The 19771-nt window shown below is 42.3% G+C and overlaps 1 protein-coding gene across 1 annotated transcript; it reads right to left on the reverse strand.

Moving 5' to 3' along the window:
- Positions 1-534: 534 nt before the first annotated feature.
- LOC113336226 (probable glutathione S-transferase) lies at positions 535-1508 on the reverse strand. Its single transcript, XM_026582195.1, has 2 exons — positions 1099-1508; positions 535-1008 (listed from the first exon to the last, which is right to left on the reverse strand). The coding sequence occupies exons 1-2, from the start codon at positions 1417-1419 to the stop codon at positions 664-666; spliced, it is 666 nt and encodes a 221-aa protein (XP_026437980.1). The 5' UTR covers positions 1420-1508; the 3' UTR covers positions 535-663.
- Between the last annotated feature and the right edge of the window lie 18263 nt (positions 1509-19771).

Genomic DNA, 19771 nt, shown 5'->3' on the forward strand with positions numbered 1-19771 from the left:
CTTCTTACCAAAACTAGAGCTAGAGCTCCAAAATCTTATTAATGGAGTTTCATGTAAACACATCTAGATCCCTTTATGGATCGAACCATGTAAAAATCTTGAGTTTCTTTACATTTTAGCACTTTCATAATCATTTTCATGAGGAAAAGTTAGATCTAGAAATTGTTCTAAGGTTTGTGGTTGAAATGAGTTTAGATCTAAGAAATGATGTAGAAACGGAAGTTCGGGTGTGCCGTGGGAAATCCTGCAGTTACAAAATCCAAAGTGAACCCTAACCTAATATTTAAAACCATTAACCCTTGTGGCTCGTAACTATCATGCATGAAAATCAATCAAGTTTGTGACGGCAAGTGTTTTCGCATGAATTTGCACTAGTTATGGAGAAAGAATGGTCACTATCAACGCTGTTATTATGATGGCGACTTGCATGGTTTTCAAACCACCTTGATAATTAACTATACACAGACGCCACGCATAGAACCTTTTATTTTAGATTAAAAAGTCAGGACCCAATTCATTAAACTGACTAAAGAAGAGAAAGTACACAACACCTCATATTTCAGAAACAAGTGATTACAAAAGAAAGTAAACTTAAGAATGAGAAGGATCATAATTCAATTATTTCCGGGAAAATCTCACACGCGACATGATCTAATTACCTTGTTAATCAACTCCATAAAACTTTTTAAGGCGAAGAACAAATCCATAGATCCTTTCTTGATCCGGAAGTGACTTAGAGACACTCTCCTTTTGAATACACTTCTTAGCCCAAGCTACTAACTTTGGACAGAAAACTTCAATACTGAAATTCCCACATATATCATAAGAATAAAACCAACTGTAATACGGAATCAAAGCAACATCCAAAAACCCCATCTTTTCACCACCAAAATAAGGTTTCTCTCCGAGCTGTCCTTCCAGTACTTTGAAAGTTTCTATGAGATCTTTCTTATATTTCTCTTGTTCATCTCCTTTTGTCATCCATATCTTCTTCCCGAATACATACACCTACAATTAAAAAGATTAATTAGACCAAACCAATAACTATCAAAACAAAACGTGACAATGAAAATCAGGTTTATATGTATAGTTACGTACGTTCTTGTCGATGTAATCAGCCCAGAGCCTTGCAGTGGCTTTCTCATAAGGATCACTTGGTAACAACGGATATTTGTGTTTCCAGACTTCATCAATATATTCAAGAATTATTAAGGACTCGCAGATCGGTTTTCCATTGTGAATCAAAACAGGAATCGCTTTATGAACAGGGTTCATCTCTAGAAGCAGTGAACTTTTGTTTAGAAGACTTTCTTCTTTGTAATCGTATTTGATACCCTTTTCAGCCAAAGCTATTCTTACTCTCATTCCAAACAAACTTGGCCAGAAATCCAAGAGAACTACTTCATCTGTCATTGACATTAAAAGATCGAACTACAACAGCTTACACCTTTAAACCAATAGAGTCCTGGTTGTGATAGTGTGTTATAAGTTCTGCTGCATTGGATAGTTAAACTTACTTGAATATAGTTTTGTTATTAGGTGGAGAGCATTTGTTTTATATCACAATTTCTAACATGTACTGTATCTTTTTGTTTTCTCTAAAACATTTGTTTATGTGAAAGGTGGCACGTAAAGATGGTGTGGTTGGTTGTTTGTGCAATTACATGTTCCACCCAACAGATAATTCATTAAATTAGTAATGCATTCACGATTACACCAGCATTAATCCATAATTAAAGTTAGCACTTCTTCTTAATAATTAAATTATAAGACATAAGAGCATCTACTAGTCACAAAAAAACAAAGGATAGTGCGGTTATGGGGTGGCTAAGCAAAGCAAACTTTGGAGTCCTCATTTGGACTCTGGGTTGGGTGTGATAAGTAAAGAAAACTGTCGGTACGTAGCAAGGAGCCAAATGCATCTTTCTGAATCAAACATGAGTGCAGAGCAGGCGGAATGCAAGAGTTTGCTGGGAAAGAGATCTTAACCCGGAGAAAGTCCAATTTGAGCTGGACTCTGAGTTAGTGGCAGATGCAGTTAATAACGGAATCTTCAACCTAGACCGGAGACTTCACCAACTTAATCAGTGATATTAGACGAATATTTTGTCAGTTTAACTCCTGGTGATGTCATTACATGCCAAAGGAGATGAATAAGATAACAAACATATTGTCTAAACATGCTAGACTTGAAAGATTAAGTAATGTATGGACCAGTACTCTCCTAAGTTGTATCAGATCTCAACTTGAAGAGGAAAGGAATGATGTACTCTGTTAACTCCATCCGTTGTTTTTTTGTTTCCAAAAAAAAATAAAAAATACTCCCTCCGTCCTAAATTATTAGTCCGCTTTGACTAAGTTAAAAAATTAAGAAGACCCGAGAAGTTTACTAAACTACCCCTATTAAATGTTATGTTATTTTTAAAATTAGAAGAAGCATACCGAGTATGTAAGAAAAATACATTGGTAATTATACTATTTATAGAAATATTTAAATTGAAGATAAAAATAAAAATCTTTATGGATTGATTTAGTAGATTTGTATTCTATTGAGAAAGATATCATTTAATATCTAGATTGGTGATATTTAAAATAATTTAGTAATTTTAAAAGTTTGAAGGATATATTTGAGAGTTTGACTAAAAAATATAACTATAAACAGAAGCTGGACAGTATTTTAGGACAAACGAAAATAGAATAGAGGACAGAAATTTTAGGACAGAGGGAGTAACAATCAAGAGATAGAGGTGAAGTCCTTTTTTCTACTCAGAGGTTACAAGTTCAATTTCTTATACTCCCTCCGTCTCAAATTAGATGAGTTAGCACGTGGAGTATGTGCACATAAGTTGGCTGAGACGAGAACACGAGACAGTTAAATAAAGCATACATCAGATCCCAGTTGCAGCCAACTCGGTTATGCCTAATATGAATGCGTGTTAAGTCCAGGCTCCTCGAGTACACTAAATGCAGCAAACGCAAATTAGACATGATGTAGCTAGATCTGGGAGCTATGCTGAACTTGCTGAAACTATCATACTAAATTGGAAGGAAATGACTAAATACAACCCACATTTTAATTAAATCCAACCCTAACTAGATACCATCCCCTAACATATGAGCTAAATACAACCCCATCTACTTTAACAATTTTGTTAAATACAACCGTACCAATGTCTGACCAATCTCTTTTCGGAAAAAAAAATGTGTTTAAGCAAAGATTTTACAAATAGTTTGTTTCTTAATGATCTCCTACATTATGTTCCTCTTTTACGAGAGTGGGAATCACCATTAAGGAATCGTATTACTGTCTAAAGAACCTTTCCTCTCTTGAAAAAAAATCTAAAAACCCTTTTCTAAAAAACCCCTTACTCGACCGCTTTTATGATCATCATCGGGAGAATAAAAACCGTAAAGTTCATTCTATCACTAAATCCAACAATTTTTCCTTTAAACTTTTTTTTCATTTAATTCTTAGTGTAACTATCCAAGGAAAAAAGCTATATATTATGCTTTAACTTACCTCTTTGTAGGAACCAAACACAGTGATATGAAGAAGTGTTTGATGGGTTACAAAGGAAGACTAGAGTTGCACTATTTATAGGACATAGTGAACCACACTATAGGACAGACTCAAAAGGTAAGAGGTAAACTAAACTACGGTAACACTGCGCTTACATTTATTAACCAACATTTTTGCTCAAGCTAGAACCGCAACAAAGTGCATTAGCTTGGTAAGACAAGAAAGAAACATAACAATATCAAGAAATTTGGTGAACACATCATCCAATTGGTGTTGAGAAGTAACATAAGCTAATATCAAGAAAGCATGTTCAACCAATTCCTGAATGCAGTGATAGTCAGTCTCCACATGCTTTGTTCGAGCGTGAATAACGGGGTTGGTTTCCAGACTATTTGGGCCAATATTTTCACAATAAAGAATAGCAGGCCCAGATAAAACATCACCCAATTCTTTTAGTAGATAAGATATCTAGAGGAGTTGTACACCTATAACAACCAATGATTTGTACTCTGCTTCTGTGCTTGAATAAGAGATATTCAGTTTCTTTTTAGATAACCATGAAACAAGAGACTTTCCTGGGAAAATGTAGTATCCATTATGGTATTTCCTAGTGTCAGGGAATCCATCCCAGTAAGAGTCTGAAAATTTCCAGCAGACAGAGTTATACCAGACCCAATAGTACCTTTAACATAGCGGAAGATGCGTTTAATCAGTTGTAGATGAGATGTTGTAGGTGCATGCATAAATTGAGAGACATAGTTAATAGCAAAACATAAATCAGGTCTGGTGAGAGTGAGATACTGAAAATCTCCAACTAGGCTTTTGTAGAATGCAGCATCATCAAGAAGGTCACTTTTGTAGAGAGATAAGATTTACATGTCAGCATGTCATCTTTGGCCAATAGTTGTATAACATACTTTTATTGTGTAAGAAGGATAGATGTCACTAGTGGAAAACAGAAGTTCCGCGACCGTCAGGACAAGTCATATATACGAGTTATACGACCATTTCTAACCGTCTCTGTTGGGGTCTCTGATAAAGCGCCTCTATTTTGTACGACCCTTAGCCGTGGGTCTCAAAATAACGACGAATTTTAAGGGTTACGAGGTACAGACCCTTAACCGTGAGTCTCAGATTTAAATTATAATATAAAAAAAATATAAATTCAGACTTGCTGAAATGCCTGAATGGCTAAATCTGAAATAATCTGACTGGAACTCAAAGTTAAGTCAAATGAAACTCAAAAAAAGTCAAGTCAAAGTCAAGTCAAATGGAACTCAAATGAAATCCAAATTTAAACTCAAACTTGAGAATTCCACATTCATTCACTTTATCCATTGGGTTTAAAATTACACAAAAAAGATGAAATTTTGGCTCAATACAAAGCTAGGTAGCTAATAAGTTCTAACAACAAGATGCTAAACTAATAGACAATAAGCTAAAAACAACATGTTAAACAACAAAACGATAAGCTCCTCCGATGACGATGAACTTAACCAATACTTCATAAATCATATCAAGTAGAGCATCCATGTGTTGTGTCCCTGGTTCACATACGACAAAGAACGTGCAAATCAACAACAGCACAATACATTTTTACTCACAAGGCACTTAGAACATATGTTTACTATAACTACATAATAATATAGATACAAGGTTCTTGATACAAGCCACTCGTGTGTACTGGCTATTTTTTCCATCAGGAATATAAATGGACTTGTATGCATACTGAGTAGTTCACATAAAATATGCATTTGAGTTTTAGAAAGCTTACAACGAGGTGGGTGAAACCTATCCAGAGATATTTAAGACCTGCACACGAAAAAGAAACACTAATTTTCAGCCTTCTGATCATGGAAATGCATGCCAGAGTAATAATAAGAAGTCTACGACATTACTTAAAACAAGTGAATGAACATTCTACCCATACCTTTCTCCCGAAACAGCAAGGACTCCTTCCATGACATCTGCGTGCCTAGATATAAATTTGGTAGTTGAGTGCATTACAATGGAATGATGAAAATGCATTAGTGAAAGCCTTAAAGCATTAGGGGGTCAAAATAAATCCTTGTTCGACTGATCAGGCACGATTTAGCAGACCTAAAATCACATAGATTCTCTTTTAAAGAGACTGGGAGACTAATTCAGTAGTTTAACACATGCATTTTGACACAACATCCTTCAGTTTTGACCCTTGGTCCATTTAATAAGTTTTATAATTACCTGAAAAGGAAAACCTGTCCAGGAACTACATTTTTCTTCTCAAGAACCACCACTGTCTTTCCAACAACATCAAGGTACGAGTTACTTGTCTGCAAGAGTTCCACAAAGATATAATGTTTCAGATATGGGTAATCGAGTGAGTAAATTTCTCGTGTTGTCAACAAAAATACACAAATGTTCCAGCTGCTCTAAACAATAAGTCAGTAATACTATGCAAGGGAAGAAATACCTCGAGATGTTGCTCAACAGGAAAAGGAACCATAGCTGATAGATATTTTGATCCCTTGGGAAGCACCACCTGATGCATAATGTATAATACAATCAACTGGTATATAAAACATATAATTGTACATCTTTTATTTCCATATCACTTAATAGATAATGGACAAAAGGAACCAATAATAATAAAATTAAGTGTCTAACACAACTATGATATTATTTTGTACCTTCATGGTAAAATTTTCAACCACGGTATTAACAAGGGGACATCCGAAAATGAAATTAAGGTAACCCTTGCCATCAGCTGACAAGAAAAGGAAGTCCTCCCATTGTAGTCCATACCCAATAACAAAAGTGGCTTTTCATCCTCCAAACAATGGATAACGTGGCTCAATTTCAAATTCGGACTGTAGCGGAAAATTCCAGTTAAGAGTAATTTATTAAAGAATCCAATGAGACAATTTCTTAGTAAGAAATTTGTGCAGTACATGTAAGTTGTTTAAAGAAAAATTGAATTACTAGTGCGCAAGTGTGATGTTGAGATGTTCCCAATCCCATCGCGATAGTAGACTGAGTGACCTCGAGGGGGAAGTCTTGCAATTAGCTGCATAAATGAAGATACACCACTAATCAATGTCCTACATTGATATTCAACTCTCTTAAAAGACTCAACCTTATTGATGTTCCTTAACATGATAAGGTGATAAAATAATAGCACTATCACGGAAAGACACCAAGTGTGGTTCTGATTGACTGATCTCTTCAGGAAATGGTTCCAACGAACGTGTTCGTGCATAAACTCTTGCCCACAATATATTGCAGGCAGTGCCTAAATGAATAAAATAGTAGTCATCAGTATTAGAAAAAATCACAACTCCTTATCAAGATAAATCAAGGTATCGAACTATAAACTCAGTCATCAACCAAAACAACAAAATTCTGAAATAAGATGAGTTGTTCAGTCAAACATGAACAAGAACTTGATCATTTGGAAAAGTTGTCAAAATCTAATCACTCATCAGAATAATAAGATCTTAATTTTGTAAAACATAGATTGCCAATCCCAATTTAAAGTTTCATTTACAAACAAACAATCAAGTTAAAAGATTCAACAACAAAAAAGTAGATAATCAAAAAACCTGTAGAAATTTGCAACTGAGAGAGTGTAAAACACATGAATCAAAAATGAATCCTTACAAAATGATATTGAACAAAAAAAACTGAGTAAAATAATTGAAATTAAAAATCAAAAATGAAATTTATACCTTCCGAGGAGGTACAGGAGGAGGAATAGAAATTAGGGTTTCTAGTTCTCTAATCTCCCCCTATTCTACATGGACGTCTGTTCCCAAGCTTTTCATTTCCGCTCCAACTTTCACAGACCGCTAGACGTTGCTGGAGCATCTGGATAGTCCAGCTCCCTAAACCTTACTTCCACTTCACTAACCTCCTACTTTCCCCCTAACCCCTCTCAAAATGCCATATCATCTTCTTCTTGTTATCTAACAAAAATCAACAAATAAAGACAGAATTATATAACCCCCAACATACCCATTTTCCCTAAACCCTGTAAAACCACTCTACAAGTATTGAATTTTTTAAGAAATTAAAAAATTGTAAGTACAAAAAAATACTACCCGATTTAGACTCCTTTCCTTGGCACTTGAGTAAAATAGGTCTGTACTCAAAAGCCCTCAAGTTCTGAACTGCTGTGAAAAAATATCAGGAATGTAGAATATGAATTAGGGTTAATAACCAAAAAATGTTATACAAAACTCACTATCACGAAGAAATCAAAAATTGCAAAGATCAAAAATTGAAATCAAAATTTTCAATACCAAGCAGAGAAAGAAATCCTCAGAAAAATTAAATCGTAAAAAATAAACAGAATTTATTAAAATCCTAGATTTGAAAAATAAAGGGATTTTTTGTTCTCACCTTGTAAGATACATCCTGTTTAACCTCTTAAACTATCTGCAAAGAAAACCCACAAATTAATCAGTGAGGTGCAGATCTCCAAAAACAGATATTACAGAAAAAAATAATCAGAATATGATAGTAAAGATAGGTGAGATAAGAAAAATTAAGGTTTATACTTGTTGATTTTCGAGAGAGAAAGTTAGGGATTTCTGATTATGATGATAAAAAACGAAGATAGGATTTTGGTAGTTGTTGATGAAGATAAAAGGATGTTGAAATAGAAGTAGTTTAGAATATGGAGATACCTAAAGTAAAAGTTGCAGCAAGTTCATCTCTGATGAAGAACTTGGAGATGAAGAAGTTGGAGAATAAATGGATAAGAGTAGTGAGTGTGAAGAGGAGAAAGATGAGGCGCAGCTAGAAGGAGAACGAAGGTATTTTTATCCTCGATAATAACGAGGTCTCTTCTTCACGATCCAGCCATTCATCTCATCTCAATCAATGGCTCAAATCTTAAGCATCTCCAGCCGTTCATCATACATCTGAAAGAGTAACTACAGCGTACGCCTACGTGTCTCTGAATCGGAGTTCCAAAAAGGATAAAAGGGTAAATAAATTTTGTTATTCAGAGACTGCTTATTAAGCTCTCGGATGTGGTCCGGTTTTTTATTATATCAGAGACTGCTATCTATGGTCGGCAGTCCAGCTACCGTCAATGAAGGTCTCGGATGTGGGTTGCTAAACACCCATTATCCACTAGTGTGTGGAAGATCTGCAACATCCAATACCAAAGAAATAATGGAGAGGCCCTAATTCTTTCATAGAGAACTCTTTATGCAAGTGTTGTTAGGGTTAAAATCGTAAAACTGCATCTCTGACATGACGTCACTATGACCACTAGCGCATTTATTGAATCATTCAACATGCCTACGTAAGAATTACCAGGGTACCTTTTTTTTTATATACGTGTGTCATGTTCCACGACAAAACCCTTAGTATTGTCCGACATCACCTCGCATATGCCAAACCCTAATTCTCATACCACTGTGCCAATGGAAAACCATGCCAGCCACGTCTCCGCACCAAGGTATCCCAGCATGCCAGCCGCACCACCGTGCCAACGGTAAACCATGTCAGCCACGTCTCCGCGCCAAGGTATGCCATCCGCACCACCGTGCCAACGACAAACCATGCCAGCCGCGTCTCCGCGCCAAGGCGTGCCAGCCGCACCATCGTGCCAATGGAAAACCATGCCAGCCATGTCTCTGCGCCAAGGCATGCCAGCCGCACCACCGTGCCAATGGAAAACCATGCCATCCACGTCTCCGCGCCAAGGCATGCCAGCCACACTACCGTGCCAATGCAAACCATGTCAGCCACGTCTCCGCGCCAAGGCATGCCAGCCACACTACCGTGCCAATGGAAAACCATGCCAGCCACGTCTCCGCGCCAAGGCATGCCAGCATGCCTGCCGCACCACCGTACCAATGGCAAACCATGCCAGCCGCACCATCGTTCCAATGGCAAACCATGCCATCCACGTCTCCGCGCCAATGCATGCCAACCATGCCAGCCGCACAACCGTGCCAATGGCAAACCATGCCAGCCACGTCTCCGTGCCAAGGCATGCTAGCATGCCATCCGCATCACGTGCCAATGGAAAACCATGCCAGCCGCACCACCGTGCCAATGGAAAACCATGTCAGCCACGTCTCCGCGCCAAGGCACGCTAGCATGCCAACCGCATCACCGTGCCAATGGCAAACCATGCCGGCCCCAAACCATGTCGCTGGCTTCCAAACGAAGGGTTGCAACAGTCAGCGGCCACCCTTCCATCTGAGACGCAGATCTTAGCCGTCCAAGGTCACCAACCAACGCATGATAACCTTTGGCCTAATGCCAAAACCCTATTTTTTTCCGCGCCTAAACCGCGCCAAGGCATGCTGACCATGCCACATGTGCCAATGGCATGCCGTGCCAGCCACCTTGCCGTGCCTAAACCATGCCATGTCAGCCTTCCCTTTACGGCTGCCAAAACGACGGGTTGCAATGATCAACGGCCACCCTTACATCTGAGACGCAGATCTTAGCCGTCCAAGGTCACAAACCAACCCATGGTAACCTTTGTACCAACGCCAAAACCCTATTTTTTTCCGCGCCTAAACCGCGCCAAGGCATGCCGACCATGCCACATGTGCCAATGGCATGCCATCCCAGCCACCTTGTCGCGCCTAAACCATGCCATGCCGTCCTTCCCTTTACTACTGCCAAAACAAAGGGTTGCAACGATCAACGTCCACCCTTCCATATGAGACGTAGATCTTAGCCGTCCAAGGTTACCAACCAACGCATGGTAACCATTGTCCCAACGCCAAAACCCTAGTTTTGGCCGCGCCTAAACCGCGCTAAGGCATGCCGACCATGCCACATGTGCCAATGGCATGCCGTGCCAGCCACCTTGCCGCGCTTAAACCATGCCATGTCGCCTTCCCTTTACGGCTGCCAAAACGAAGGGTTGCAACGATCAACGACGACCCTTCCATCTGAGACGCAGATCTTAGCCATCCAAGGTCACCAACCAACGCGTGGTAACCTTTGGCCCAACGCCAAAATCCTAGTTTTGGCCACGCCTAAACCGCGCCAAGGCATGCCGACCATCCCACATGTGCCAATGGCATGTTGTGCCAACCACATCTCCATGCCAAGGTATGCCAACCATGCCACATCTTCCAATGGCATGTTGCGCCAGCCACATCTCCGCGCCAAGGCATGCCAACCATGCCAACCGCACCACTGTGCCAAAACCATGCCAACCGCACCACCGTTCCAATGGCAAACCATGCCATCCACGTCTCCGCGCCAAGGCATGCCAACTATGCCAGCCACAACACCGTGCCAATGGAAAATAATGCCAGCCACGTCTCCGCGCCACCGTGCCAATGGAAAACCATGTCATCTACGTCTCTGCACCAAGGCGCGCCAGCATGCTTGCCGCACCACCGTGCCAATGGCAAACCATGCCAGCCACGCCTTTATTCCAAAGCCATGCCGGCCCTAAACCATGTCGCTGGCAGCCAAAAAAAGGGTTGCAACAGTTAGCGGCCACCCTTCCATCTGAGACGCGGATCTTAGCCGTCCAAGGTCACCAACCAACGCATGGTAACCTTTGGCCCAACGAAAAAACCCTGGTTTTGGCCGCGCCTAAACCGCGCCAAGGCATGCCGTCCATACCACATGTGCCAATGGCATGCCGTGCCAGCCACCTTGTCGCGCCTAAACCATGCCATGCCGGCCTTCCCTTTACGGCTGCCAAAACGAAGGGTTGCAATGATCAACGGCCATCCTTCCATCTGAGATGTAGATCTTAGCCGTCCAAGGTCACCAACCAACGCATGGTAACCTTTGGCCCAACGCCAAAACCCTACTTTTTTCCGCGCCTAAACCGCGCCAAGGCATGCCGACCATGCCAGATGTGCCAATGGCATGCCATGCCAGCCACCTTGTCGCGCCTAAACCATGCCATGTCGTCCTTCCCTTTACTGCTGCCAAAACGAAGGGTTGCAACGATCAACGATCACCCTTCCATCTGAGACGTAGATCTTAGTCGTCCATGGTTACCAACCAACGCATGGTAACCTTTGGCCCAACGCCAAAAACCTAGTTTTGGCCGCGCCTAAACCGCGCCAAGGCATGCCGACCATGCCACATGTGCCAATGGCATGTCGTGCCAGCCACCTTGCCGCGCCTAAACCATGCCATGCCTGCCTTCCCTTTACGGCTGCCAAAACGAAGGGTTGCAACGATCAATGGCCACCCTTCCATCTGAGACGCAGATCTTAGCCGTCCAAGGTCACCAACCAACGTGTGGTAACCATTGGGCCAACGCCAAACCCTAGTTTTGGTTACGCCTAAACCGCGCCAAGGCATGCCGATCATCCCACATGTGCCAATGGCATGCCGTGCCAACCACATCTCCACGCCAAGGTATGCCAACCATGCCACATGTGCCAATGAAATGCTGTGGCAGCCACATCTCCGCGACAAGGCATGCCAACCGCACCACTGCGCCAAAACCATGCCAGCCTTTCCTTCACAACGTTGGATGCCAAAACGAAGGGTTGCAACAATCGACGACCACCTTTCCATCTAAGATGCGGATCTTAGCTGTCCAAGGTTACCAGCTAACGCATTGCAACCTTTGGCCCAACGCCAAGCCTTAATTTAGTCGCTCCCAAACAATACCAAAACCCTAGTTTTTGGCCGCGCATAAACTATGACAAAATCCTAGCTTGGCCATACCTAACCATGTCGGCCATTCTTTCATGCTACTGGCTCCCAAACGAAGGTTTGCAATAATCAACAGCTATCCTTCCTCTCAAGATGAAAAATCTTGATCGTCGAAGGTCACCACCGAGCCGGCAAGTCTCCCAAGCTCAACTTGCCAAACAGCAGCAACATGCTACATGTTTTCCATGAAAACACTCGAGACATCAACACATGTCACAAACTGGGGATGCTTATTGGGGTATTGGTTTGGCGGTTTACAACGTGCGACGTATACTGCCCCCGTTACAAGACAGTGTCATAAGGATGAGGCGGTTAGTAAATACAAGGAGTAATGGTGAAATGCTTTCCTTCATTATGGAAAATCAATTCCAGGCATTACCGGTTACCACCTCCTCCCATTTACTCATCTGTTTCCATTTCTTACCTATTTCCACCGAATAACAAGTTTTGGTCAGGGGCATACAACACTCAGAAATCACTTGTTAGCTTTCCCATCTGTTAGCTTTCACTTTATGATACAAGTCAGACAACTACTCTTCCAGAATCAACTATTTTGGTCTCAACACTCTCTTCGCTTCGCTCCCCAAAACCAACCCTTCTCCTTCACTTTGTGACCGAAGCAAGTTTGGAAAGGCAATTTCTTGGTTTAGGCCGGATTTGTACAGATTTATCTCTTGAAACTAAAGTACTCCCTTGCAGTACATTGTTTAGGGTTTAAGCTCGTTTCTCACCCACAACACATGAAATTACCGAAACCAGCAGAAACTGTTTTCACCCTCAAACAATTGGCGACCACAGTGGGAGATTAATCTCTAGGTTACAATATCAATTTCCAATTCCCGATCTCATACTTTGACCCGAACATCAAGGAGGCAGAAGCAAGCGATCCACTCAAGGATCGACGACTCAGTTACTGGACGACTCGATTACCAGTCATGAAACGACAAGGGATTAATGGGGACTTCCCAGAGGTTAGAAGAAAACGATCCGACCAGGGATCGACAACTCGGTTATCAGGTGGCTCAGGGACGACTGGGGAGTTTCCACGATCACGGCGGCGTTTCCCACAAAACTCGGACTTGCACCCGGAAGATTCATTTTTCGTTAGGAGATCCGAAAAACCGAGTAAGTCTTTCCTAGACAAAATACATGGCATACTACTTCAAATCTTCACAGAGATGATAAAAACCGATAGCCATATTGTTCCCATGTTTCATTTCGTGCTTTCTATTGTCGCACAACATTCACAATTCAATGGATTTCCTAGGGTACTTATGCTAATTATAGTCATAACCAAAACATAATTGTTCTAAAACAATTTATTCCAACAGAATAATCAAAAACCCTCGTAGATAACAGTTATCTATCAATTCAAATCAAACCATAAACCAGGCGCTTTGTTTGCCTTTCGAAAAAAAAAAGGAGGAAAGCCAACCCCTTTTATAGGAATAACACTTCTGGAATTTAAATAAGGAAAGGATTTCCTATTTGAGCTACGTATGAAAGGAGGCAAATGGGCCCGCAAGAACAAGCTTCACGGTGCCCAACGGTCCGCGTCACGCCAAGCCAGCGTCGTGCCAAGCCAGCGCCCATGATAAGCCAGCGCCCATTCCAAGCTGATCCAGCGCTAACATCTTGCATCTTTCCGGCGCCAACAACTTGCATCCTTTCCAGCGCTAGCATCTTGCATCCTTCCAGCGCCAGCAACTTTCATCTTTCCAGCGCTAATATCTTACACCCTTCCAGCGCCATCTTTTCCGCTCCACAAACAGCCAAAGCAGCGGCATCCTCACCCTTCGAAACAGCGCCACGACTCCAGCACTCCGTGATCAAAACCATGCCATCTATGCACGATACACCTACAATCACCAGAACCAGAGCCGCTTTCGCCACCCCAACATTTCTTCAAGTATGACAGATTCAACCGTCACCAGAGACGTTGCTACTCCACCATCAGGGAAAGATACTAGAAGAGCCGGAAGAAGCCGACCTCCTTTTACCACTGTTGATTTGATTAAAAGACAAAAGGTTCTCGTAAGGCTCAGACATACGTGTTTATAACTCAGGAAAAAGATACATATTTCCTCAAGAAACTGACGGAGCGACCACCATAAGATTCACTTCAACCCAATAGGGGGATGACAAAGAATACTTTTAACATCCGGCGCAGGCACTTCAGCAGGACGTGCGTTTATAGATGAAGAGGCTCGCGTTGCTCTTGAACGCCCAGTAGAAGGGAATCAACAATCCAATTTCATCACACGTAAAGATCAGGAGCGACTTCCACAAAATCGAGGCAAAGGAAATCAGCAACCCTCCTGAGTTCACAGAGACCCTCTTCTCGTCAGGAGCTTCACGATTTCTGGGGACTTCGCCCACAAAGCCGTGCAGTCTATGATGAAACAGTTATGTGAGATTCTATATTTCTCCAAGGCGTAGCGTCGAGACATATTTGCATCCCTCAACCACGCTGCATCAAGAAAGCAGGTGTATCCATCCAGGGAAGCCGTTCCCAAACCCCAACCTCTCCTGGAAAGCACGAACGATAGATGTAACTGGGGACTCCTAACCTATGTTCACTTGAGGGATGTTGAGTTTGACAGAACGCGGTCTCCGACTTCAACATGGTGACCATCAAGGCTCTGAGAGTTGCAAGGAACCGTTTCAACGTTCTCTCCAGAAGTGGCTCCGCTTCAACGTTCTCCAGCAGCGGCTCCGATTCAACGTTCGCTTCAACAGACTCTCCGCTTCAACGTTCGCTCCAACAGCCGGTCCGCTTCAGCGTTCTCTCTATAAGATGCTCTAGGATCCGAAGCCGAAGCTTCAGCGCTTGGCTCCTTGAGTTTCAACGTCCTCTCCAAGAGCCGAAGACGCTTCGGCATCACTCCTTCCTGCAAAGGGTCGTGCCACCACACTCCCCATGTCAAGGATCATGATCGCAGCCAGCCAATCTTCGTAGTCATGGCCACCTTTTGATCCATTCCGCCAAAACTCGTGACCATGGACAGTTTTCTCGCTTACGCATTCAGCCAATCCTTTTACTTCCATGGATGCCCATACAATTCTATCCAACCTACATTGTTCCCACGAAAATGTAGTCTCTTCTGAGTACATCTCTACCAAGAACTGTTGCCGCTCATTTGTTGATACCAGCCAGAGCTTCACCGCAGGAACAATCACTATAAATATCTACACGGAACCCCTTCACTGTCAAATCTCAGACGACACAGTCAACCAAAAGGCCATAGCCACAACAAGGTCATCTACTCTTCAAGGGTGTGATGCAAGAATATCATCACCTCTCTGTCTATAAGACGCCTTCAACACTTTACGAGGCCGTGGAGGATCCCAAGCCTGCTCAGAGGAAAACAACTTCAGAAACTAAAGAAAAATGCGACCAGGGACTGCTCATCGCAGTCCATCCCGACGACCATAAAATACTCATGAGATGACTTCAGAGACGCGGCTGAAACATTTTCTTGAAGAAACAGAGGGAGCCACGATAAACAACATAACTCTCTCATTCCTACCTCTTCGCTATCCAGAATATTTCTTCCATGTGCATCCCAGCAACACATCCAGATTAGTACAATAAGCTTGTATCAAATCCCTTGGACATGGATTCAAGGCGATGCAATGAAAGTAGGCAACACAAGGAGACTACCAGCATGGAACGCTTTCGCTCCCCTCAACCTGGTTATTTCTGATTTCAACATCATCACTGTCGAAGTTTTACGAGCCCCAGGAATTTATCAACATGAAGCCGTACATGTGCATCGAAGACTCCAAAAGCACGCCGCAAAGATACATTCACATATTCGGCCATGCCATCGGATCAAACAGAAATATAACTGGGGACTGCTCACCGCATCCCATTCCATACGATAGTCCAAGATTCAGAAGCTGGTTCGAAGGGTGTCTCCTTGGGAAAAGTCCTTGAAGACTTGATAGCAGCACATCAGCAGCAGAATTTCTCCCAACTCATCTATTTCATCCTGTGGCTTCAGAAGATTTCTATCATGCAATCATCCAAGGCATATCATCATCGCGATCAGAAGGCCCAGACACTGAACAACCTAAAATCAAGGATTGACAGACAACACAACCGCAATCTCCAGCCCTGACATGATCATTTCCGAGCATATATTTCATCCATCCATCCCAAGAATGCAGTGGAATTTTGGTAAATTTTGGAATCCACTAGAGAGACACTGCAGACGAAAGCACAGATTCAGACGAGCAACATAAGAGGGTCGATACCTCTTTTCATGCGGACGGAGTTTCTAGAGTTTGAACAGAGTGAAGATTCCTTCTTGCTCCATGAATAGATGATTGGGCGCGACTATGCCACCTCGGGCCCGCAGCATCCCTCCTGAATTCTTCTAGAAATTTACTGTCGGGATATTTTCACCTCCTCAAATCTGATAGAAATGGAGTGGCGGACCGTCAAAATCCGAGTTTGTACAAGAATTCTAAAACGATTCTAGTAAAGGGCGCTAATTAGGGTTTCGGCATGCCAAACACTAATTTAGACGAAATTTCCATCATTCAACGGAACTGAAGCCGGTCATCATCCTTCCAAGGAACTCAAGCTAGCTCCACTCAAAGCCGACCAATGCTGACGGCTCCATTCCAAGCCGACCAATGTTGACGGCTCCATTCCAAGCCGACCAATCCAGTACTAGCGGCTTCCCTTCACGCCAAATCTACGCTAGCAGCTCCATTATGTGTTTTCAAGCCTATCCCATAGGACGCACAACCATTCCATACCGAGGCCAACAACTTGCATCTCGACCAGCGATCGCCTCTACCACTCCGCAGCCCAACCTGTAGTGCCACAAGTAGAATCTATACAAGACCACCAACACAAGAATCACGAATTCTCCTTACCTCTCGAAAAAGGTTAGCCGGGTCTTCCTGACCATTTTTTCATGACTTGTCATTTCGATTTTGTCCTCGCCTGTCACCATCTTATACTTACCTCGCAACAACGCTCCTGTTCCGAGCTAAGCAGTGGACTTAATGTTGATGGTGGTTTTTAGCTTAGGGTTAAAATCGTAAAACTGCACATCTGACATGACGTCACTATGACCACTAGCGCATTTATTGAATCATTCAGCATGCCTGTAGTTGTATCTTTTCTGATGACTACATCCAAGTGAAATGAAAGACTAAAAACTACTAAAACATACAAGATTCAATTATGAACAAGATGTAAAGAGCATGAAATTTAAAGATTGACACAAGCATATAACGTGGTTCGGCCATGAAGACCTACATCCACGGGAAAGAAGATGTTTTCTTATTGATTATAAGGTATTACCCTTGAAAGAGTTACAAATCTCTTCTAATTTCTCACTTTCTCTCTATCTAGATCTCTCTCAGGAATTCTCTGTAGAAAGACCATCTATGATTACAAAAGTTGTCCATCTCCTTCTACATGGACTTGTATTTATATGCGGAATAAACTCATGGTGGCCTGATCGTCCCAGTTTGGTGAGCTGTCTTCCATTATCCTGGCTGCCTCGGACTGGCTCTACACTATCCCTCGTGATGGCTCGTTTGGTTATCCCTCCGAGTGGTCTCGCTCTTCCTCTCCTCGTGTTGCTCTTATATGGAGAACCTCGTGCTCTATCACCTTTGGGTCGTAGTGTAGATCGTCCGAGTCTTCCGTCACGATGCAGGTCTCCCCATGTCTTGTTCTTATCCTTCATTAAATGTGGTCTTGCATTTTAGACTTGAACGTCGGAGTAGATTAGACCTTTCCTTACACGCGTCGTTCATGCGACGCTTGTGTTGTTGCCTCGATTCAGACAAGCCCTCCTTTATAGAGGATGATTCGGTACTCTCATCTCATCATCTTATCATGTATTCATCCCTTGAGATGTTGACACGTGGCCGTCGGGTATTTTACCCACACATTTTGCTCATTTTCTTTGCAACTTGTCGAGGGCATGTTGGGGAGAAAACTATGTAACCGTCCCACCTTTTTTGCCACGTCCGCAATTTTAGTGCGCTTTTACCCACTGGACTTGAGGCGTCGGTTGGTGGTACTTTGGTATCTTATAAAATCTTTTGGGAGGAGAGAATGTCGCTTTTAATATCTCTTTTCATAGTTCAGAACTTTTTCATTCTTTCTCTTCTTTGTCTCTTACTGTTCCTTATTAACTTCATGTCTCCTATAAAGAAGTTTCTAATGTCTGGGAGGAACTCCCCATCTCGTACCTCAAGACGGTATGGTCCTCTTATTTTTACTTCTCCTTTTTGTTTTCTCTGATGATTATCACCGCTATTTTTGGATTCTGTAAATATTACTTCCATGGGTATCAATGATTCTTGTTACTGCTCCACATTTTCTCTTGGGATTTGCAATCGTCTCGGTTATTTTGACCGACTATCTCTCCATATTTATTCGACTGTGGAGTTTATCCTTCATTGTTGCCGGTTTTTTTCCACCGGTGTATGTTTATTTTAGTTTTCTTTTTCGGCTTTTCTTTTTGCCGTTGTTCTAACTTTTTCCTCTTGTTTGCTCCTTAGCAGTACTGGGAAAGCTCCGATGAGAAATACGAATTCCGACCATTCCTTCGGCATCTCAGATGAAACGTTCTTGGGATCGGCGAGAGTTAGGCATCATCTCCAGCGATTTCGAATTTCCTTTGCCACTCCCGAGGGTCAGTTTGGTGTTCTTTCCAAGGATCTTTAGGAGAAGAACCCGTGTGGTCCTAACGAGATTATCGTTGCAGTGGGTCAAGTTGACGTCGGTCTTCGTCTTCCTTTGTAATGTCCATTAAATCCTGTTCAGTATAATATATTATGTAAGCTTGAACCTCATCGAGCCATATTTCAGCCTAATGGTAACTTTTACCGGATCGCCCAAGAGTGCAATCGCCGAAGCCAAGGTAAGGTTACTGAGCACGAGTTAAATCAGTTTGTTCCTTCTCAGAAGGGTTACTATACCCCCGATTCCTTCGTGAAGAGCTATTGGTGTCATCAGTCCGATACTTATGATGGTTTTGGATTTGGGATTTCTAGAACTCGGAAGAGCATCCAAGGTCCTTTTCATATGACCGACTTGGATCCTCCTATAGCCACCCAACGTACATTTCGTAAGACTCACTATCCCAAGTGGCTTGTTTCTCCTATCCGAGTTGTGGGGACTTACATTTATGGTTGGGATGAGATTGGTAATGTTCTTCCTTGTATTCCTGAGATGCATGCCCAACTTCCTTCCTATAGGATTGGGAGATTAAATGGGTCGTTCCTCGTAGGCGTTTGTCTCAGTCAGCTCGGGATGCTAAGGTAAAAAATATTGTCTTGTTATTTTGACGTATATATATATACCTTTCCCCTGTTGTTTGCTTTAGCACCCGTCGATTTTATGTTTTTGGCAGAGGAAAAGGCTAACTGATGGTTCTGGGCCATCGAATGCTCCTACAGTTGTGGCCGAGCATGCCATGGAAGTGGACATTGATGCTCTGTTTGGTGAGAATGAGGTATTGGATCTTACTGAGTCCTTCTTTGATGACCTCGATCAATCTTTCTTGGACGATTCTGTTGATCCTAATATCGCCCTTGGATCTGGAGAGAGTCTGCCCCAGGAAA

Source organism: Papaver somniferum, unplaced genomic scaffold (assembly GCF_003573695.1).
Source record: "Papaver somniferum cultivar HN1 unplaced genomic scaffold, ASM357369v1 unplaced-scaffold_151, whole genome shotgun sequence".
In the NCBI taxonomy this organism is placed as follows: domain Eukaryota; kingdom Viridiplantae; phylum Streptophyta; class Magnoliopsida; order Ranunculales; family Papaveraceae; genus Papaver; species Papaver somniferum.

What these genes read in the sequence shown, in the direction of transcription:
- LOC113336226 (XM_026582195.1), bottom strand. Translation starts at nt 1,419, where the DNA reads ATGTCAATGACAGATGAAGTAGTTCTCTTGGATTTCTGGCCAAGTTTG. An exon ending in CTGATTACATCGACAAGAAC is followed by an intron (nt 1,009 to 1,098) that starts GTACGTAACTAT and finishes TTTTAATTGTAG; the next exon opens with GTGTATGTATTCGGGAAGAA.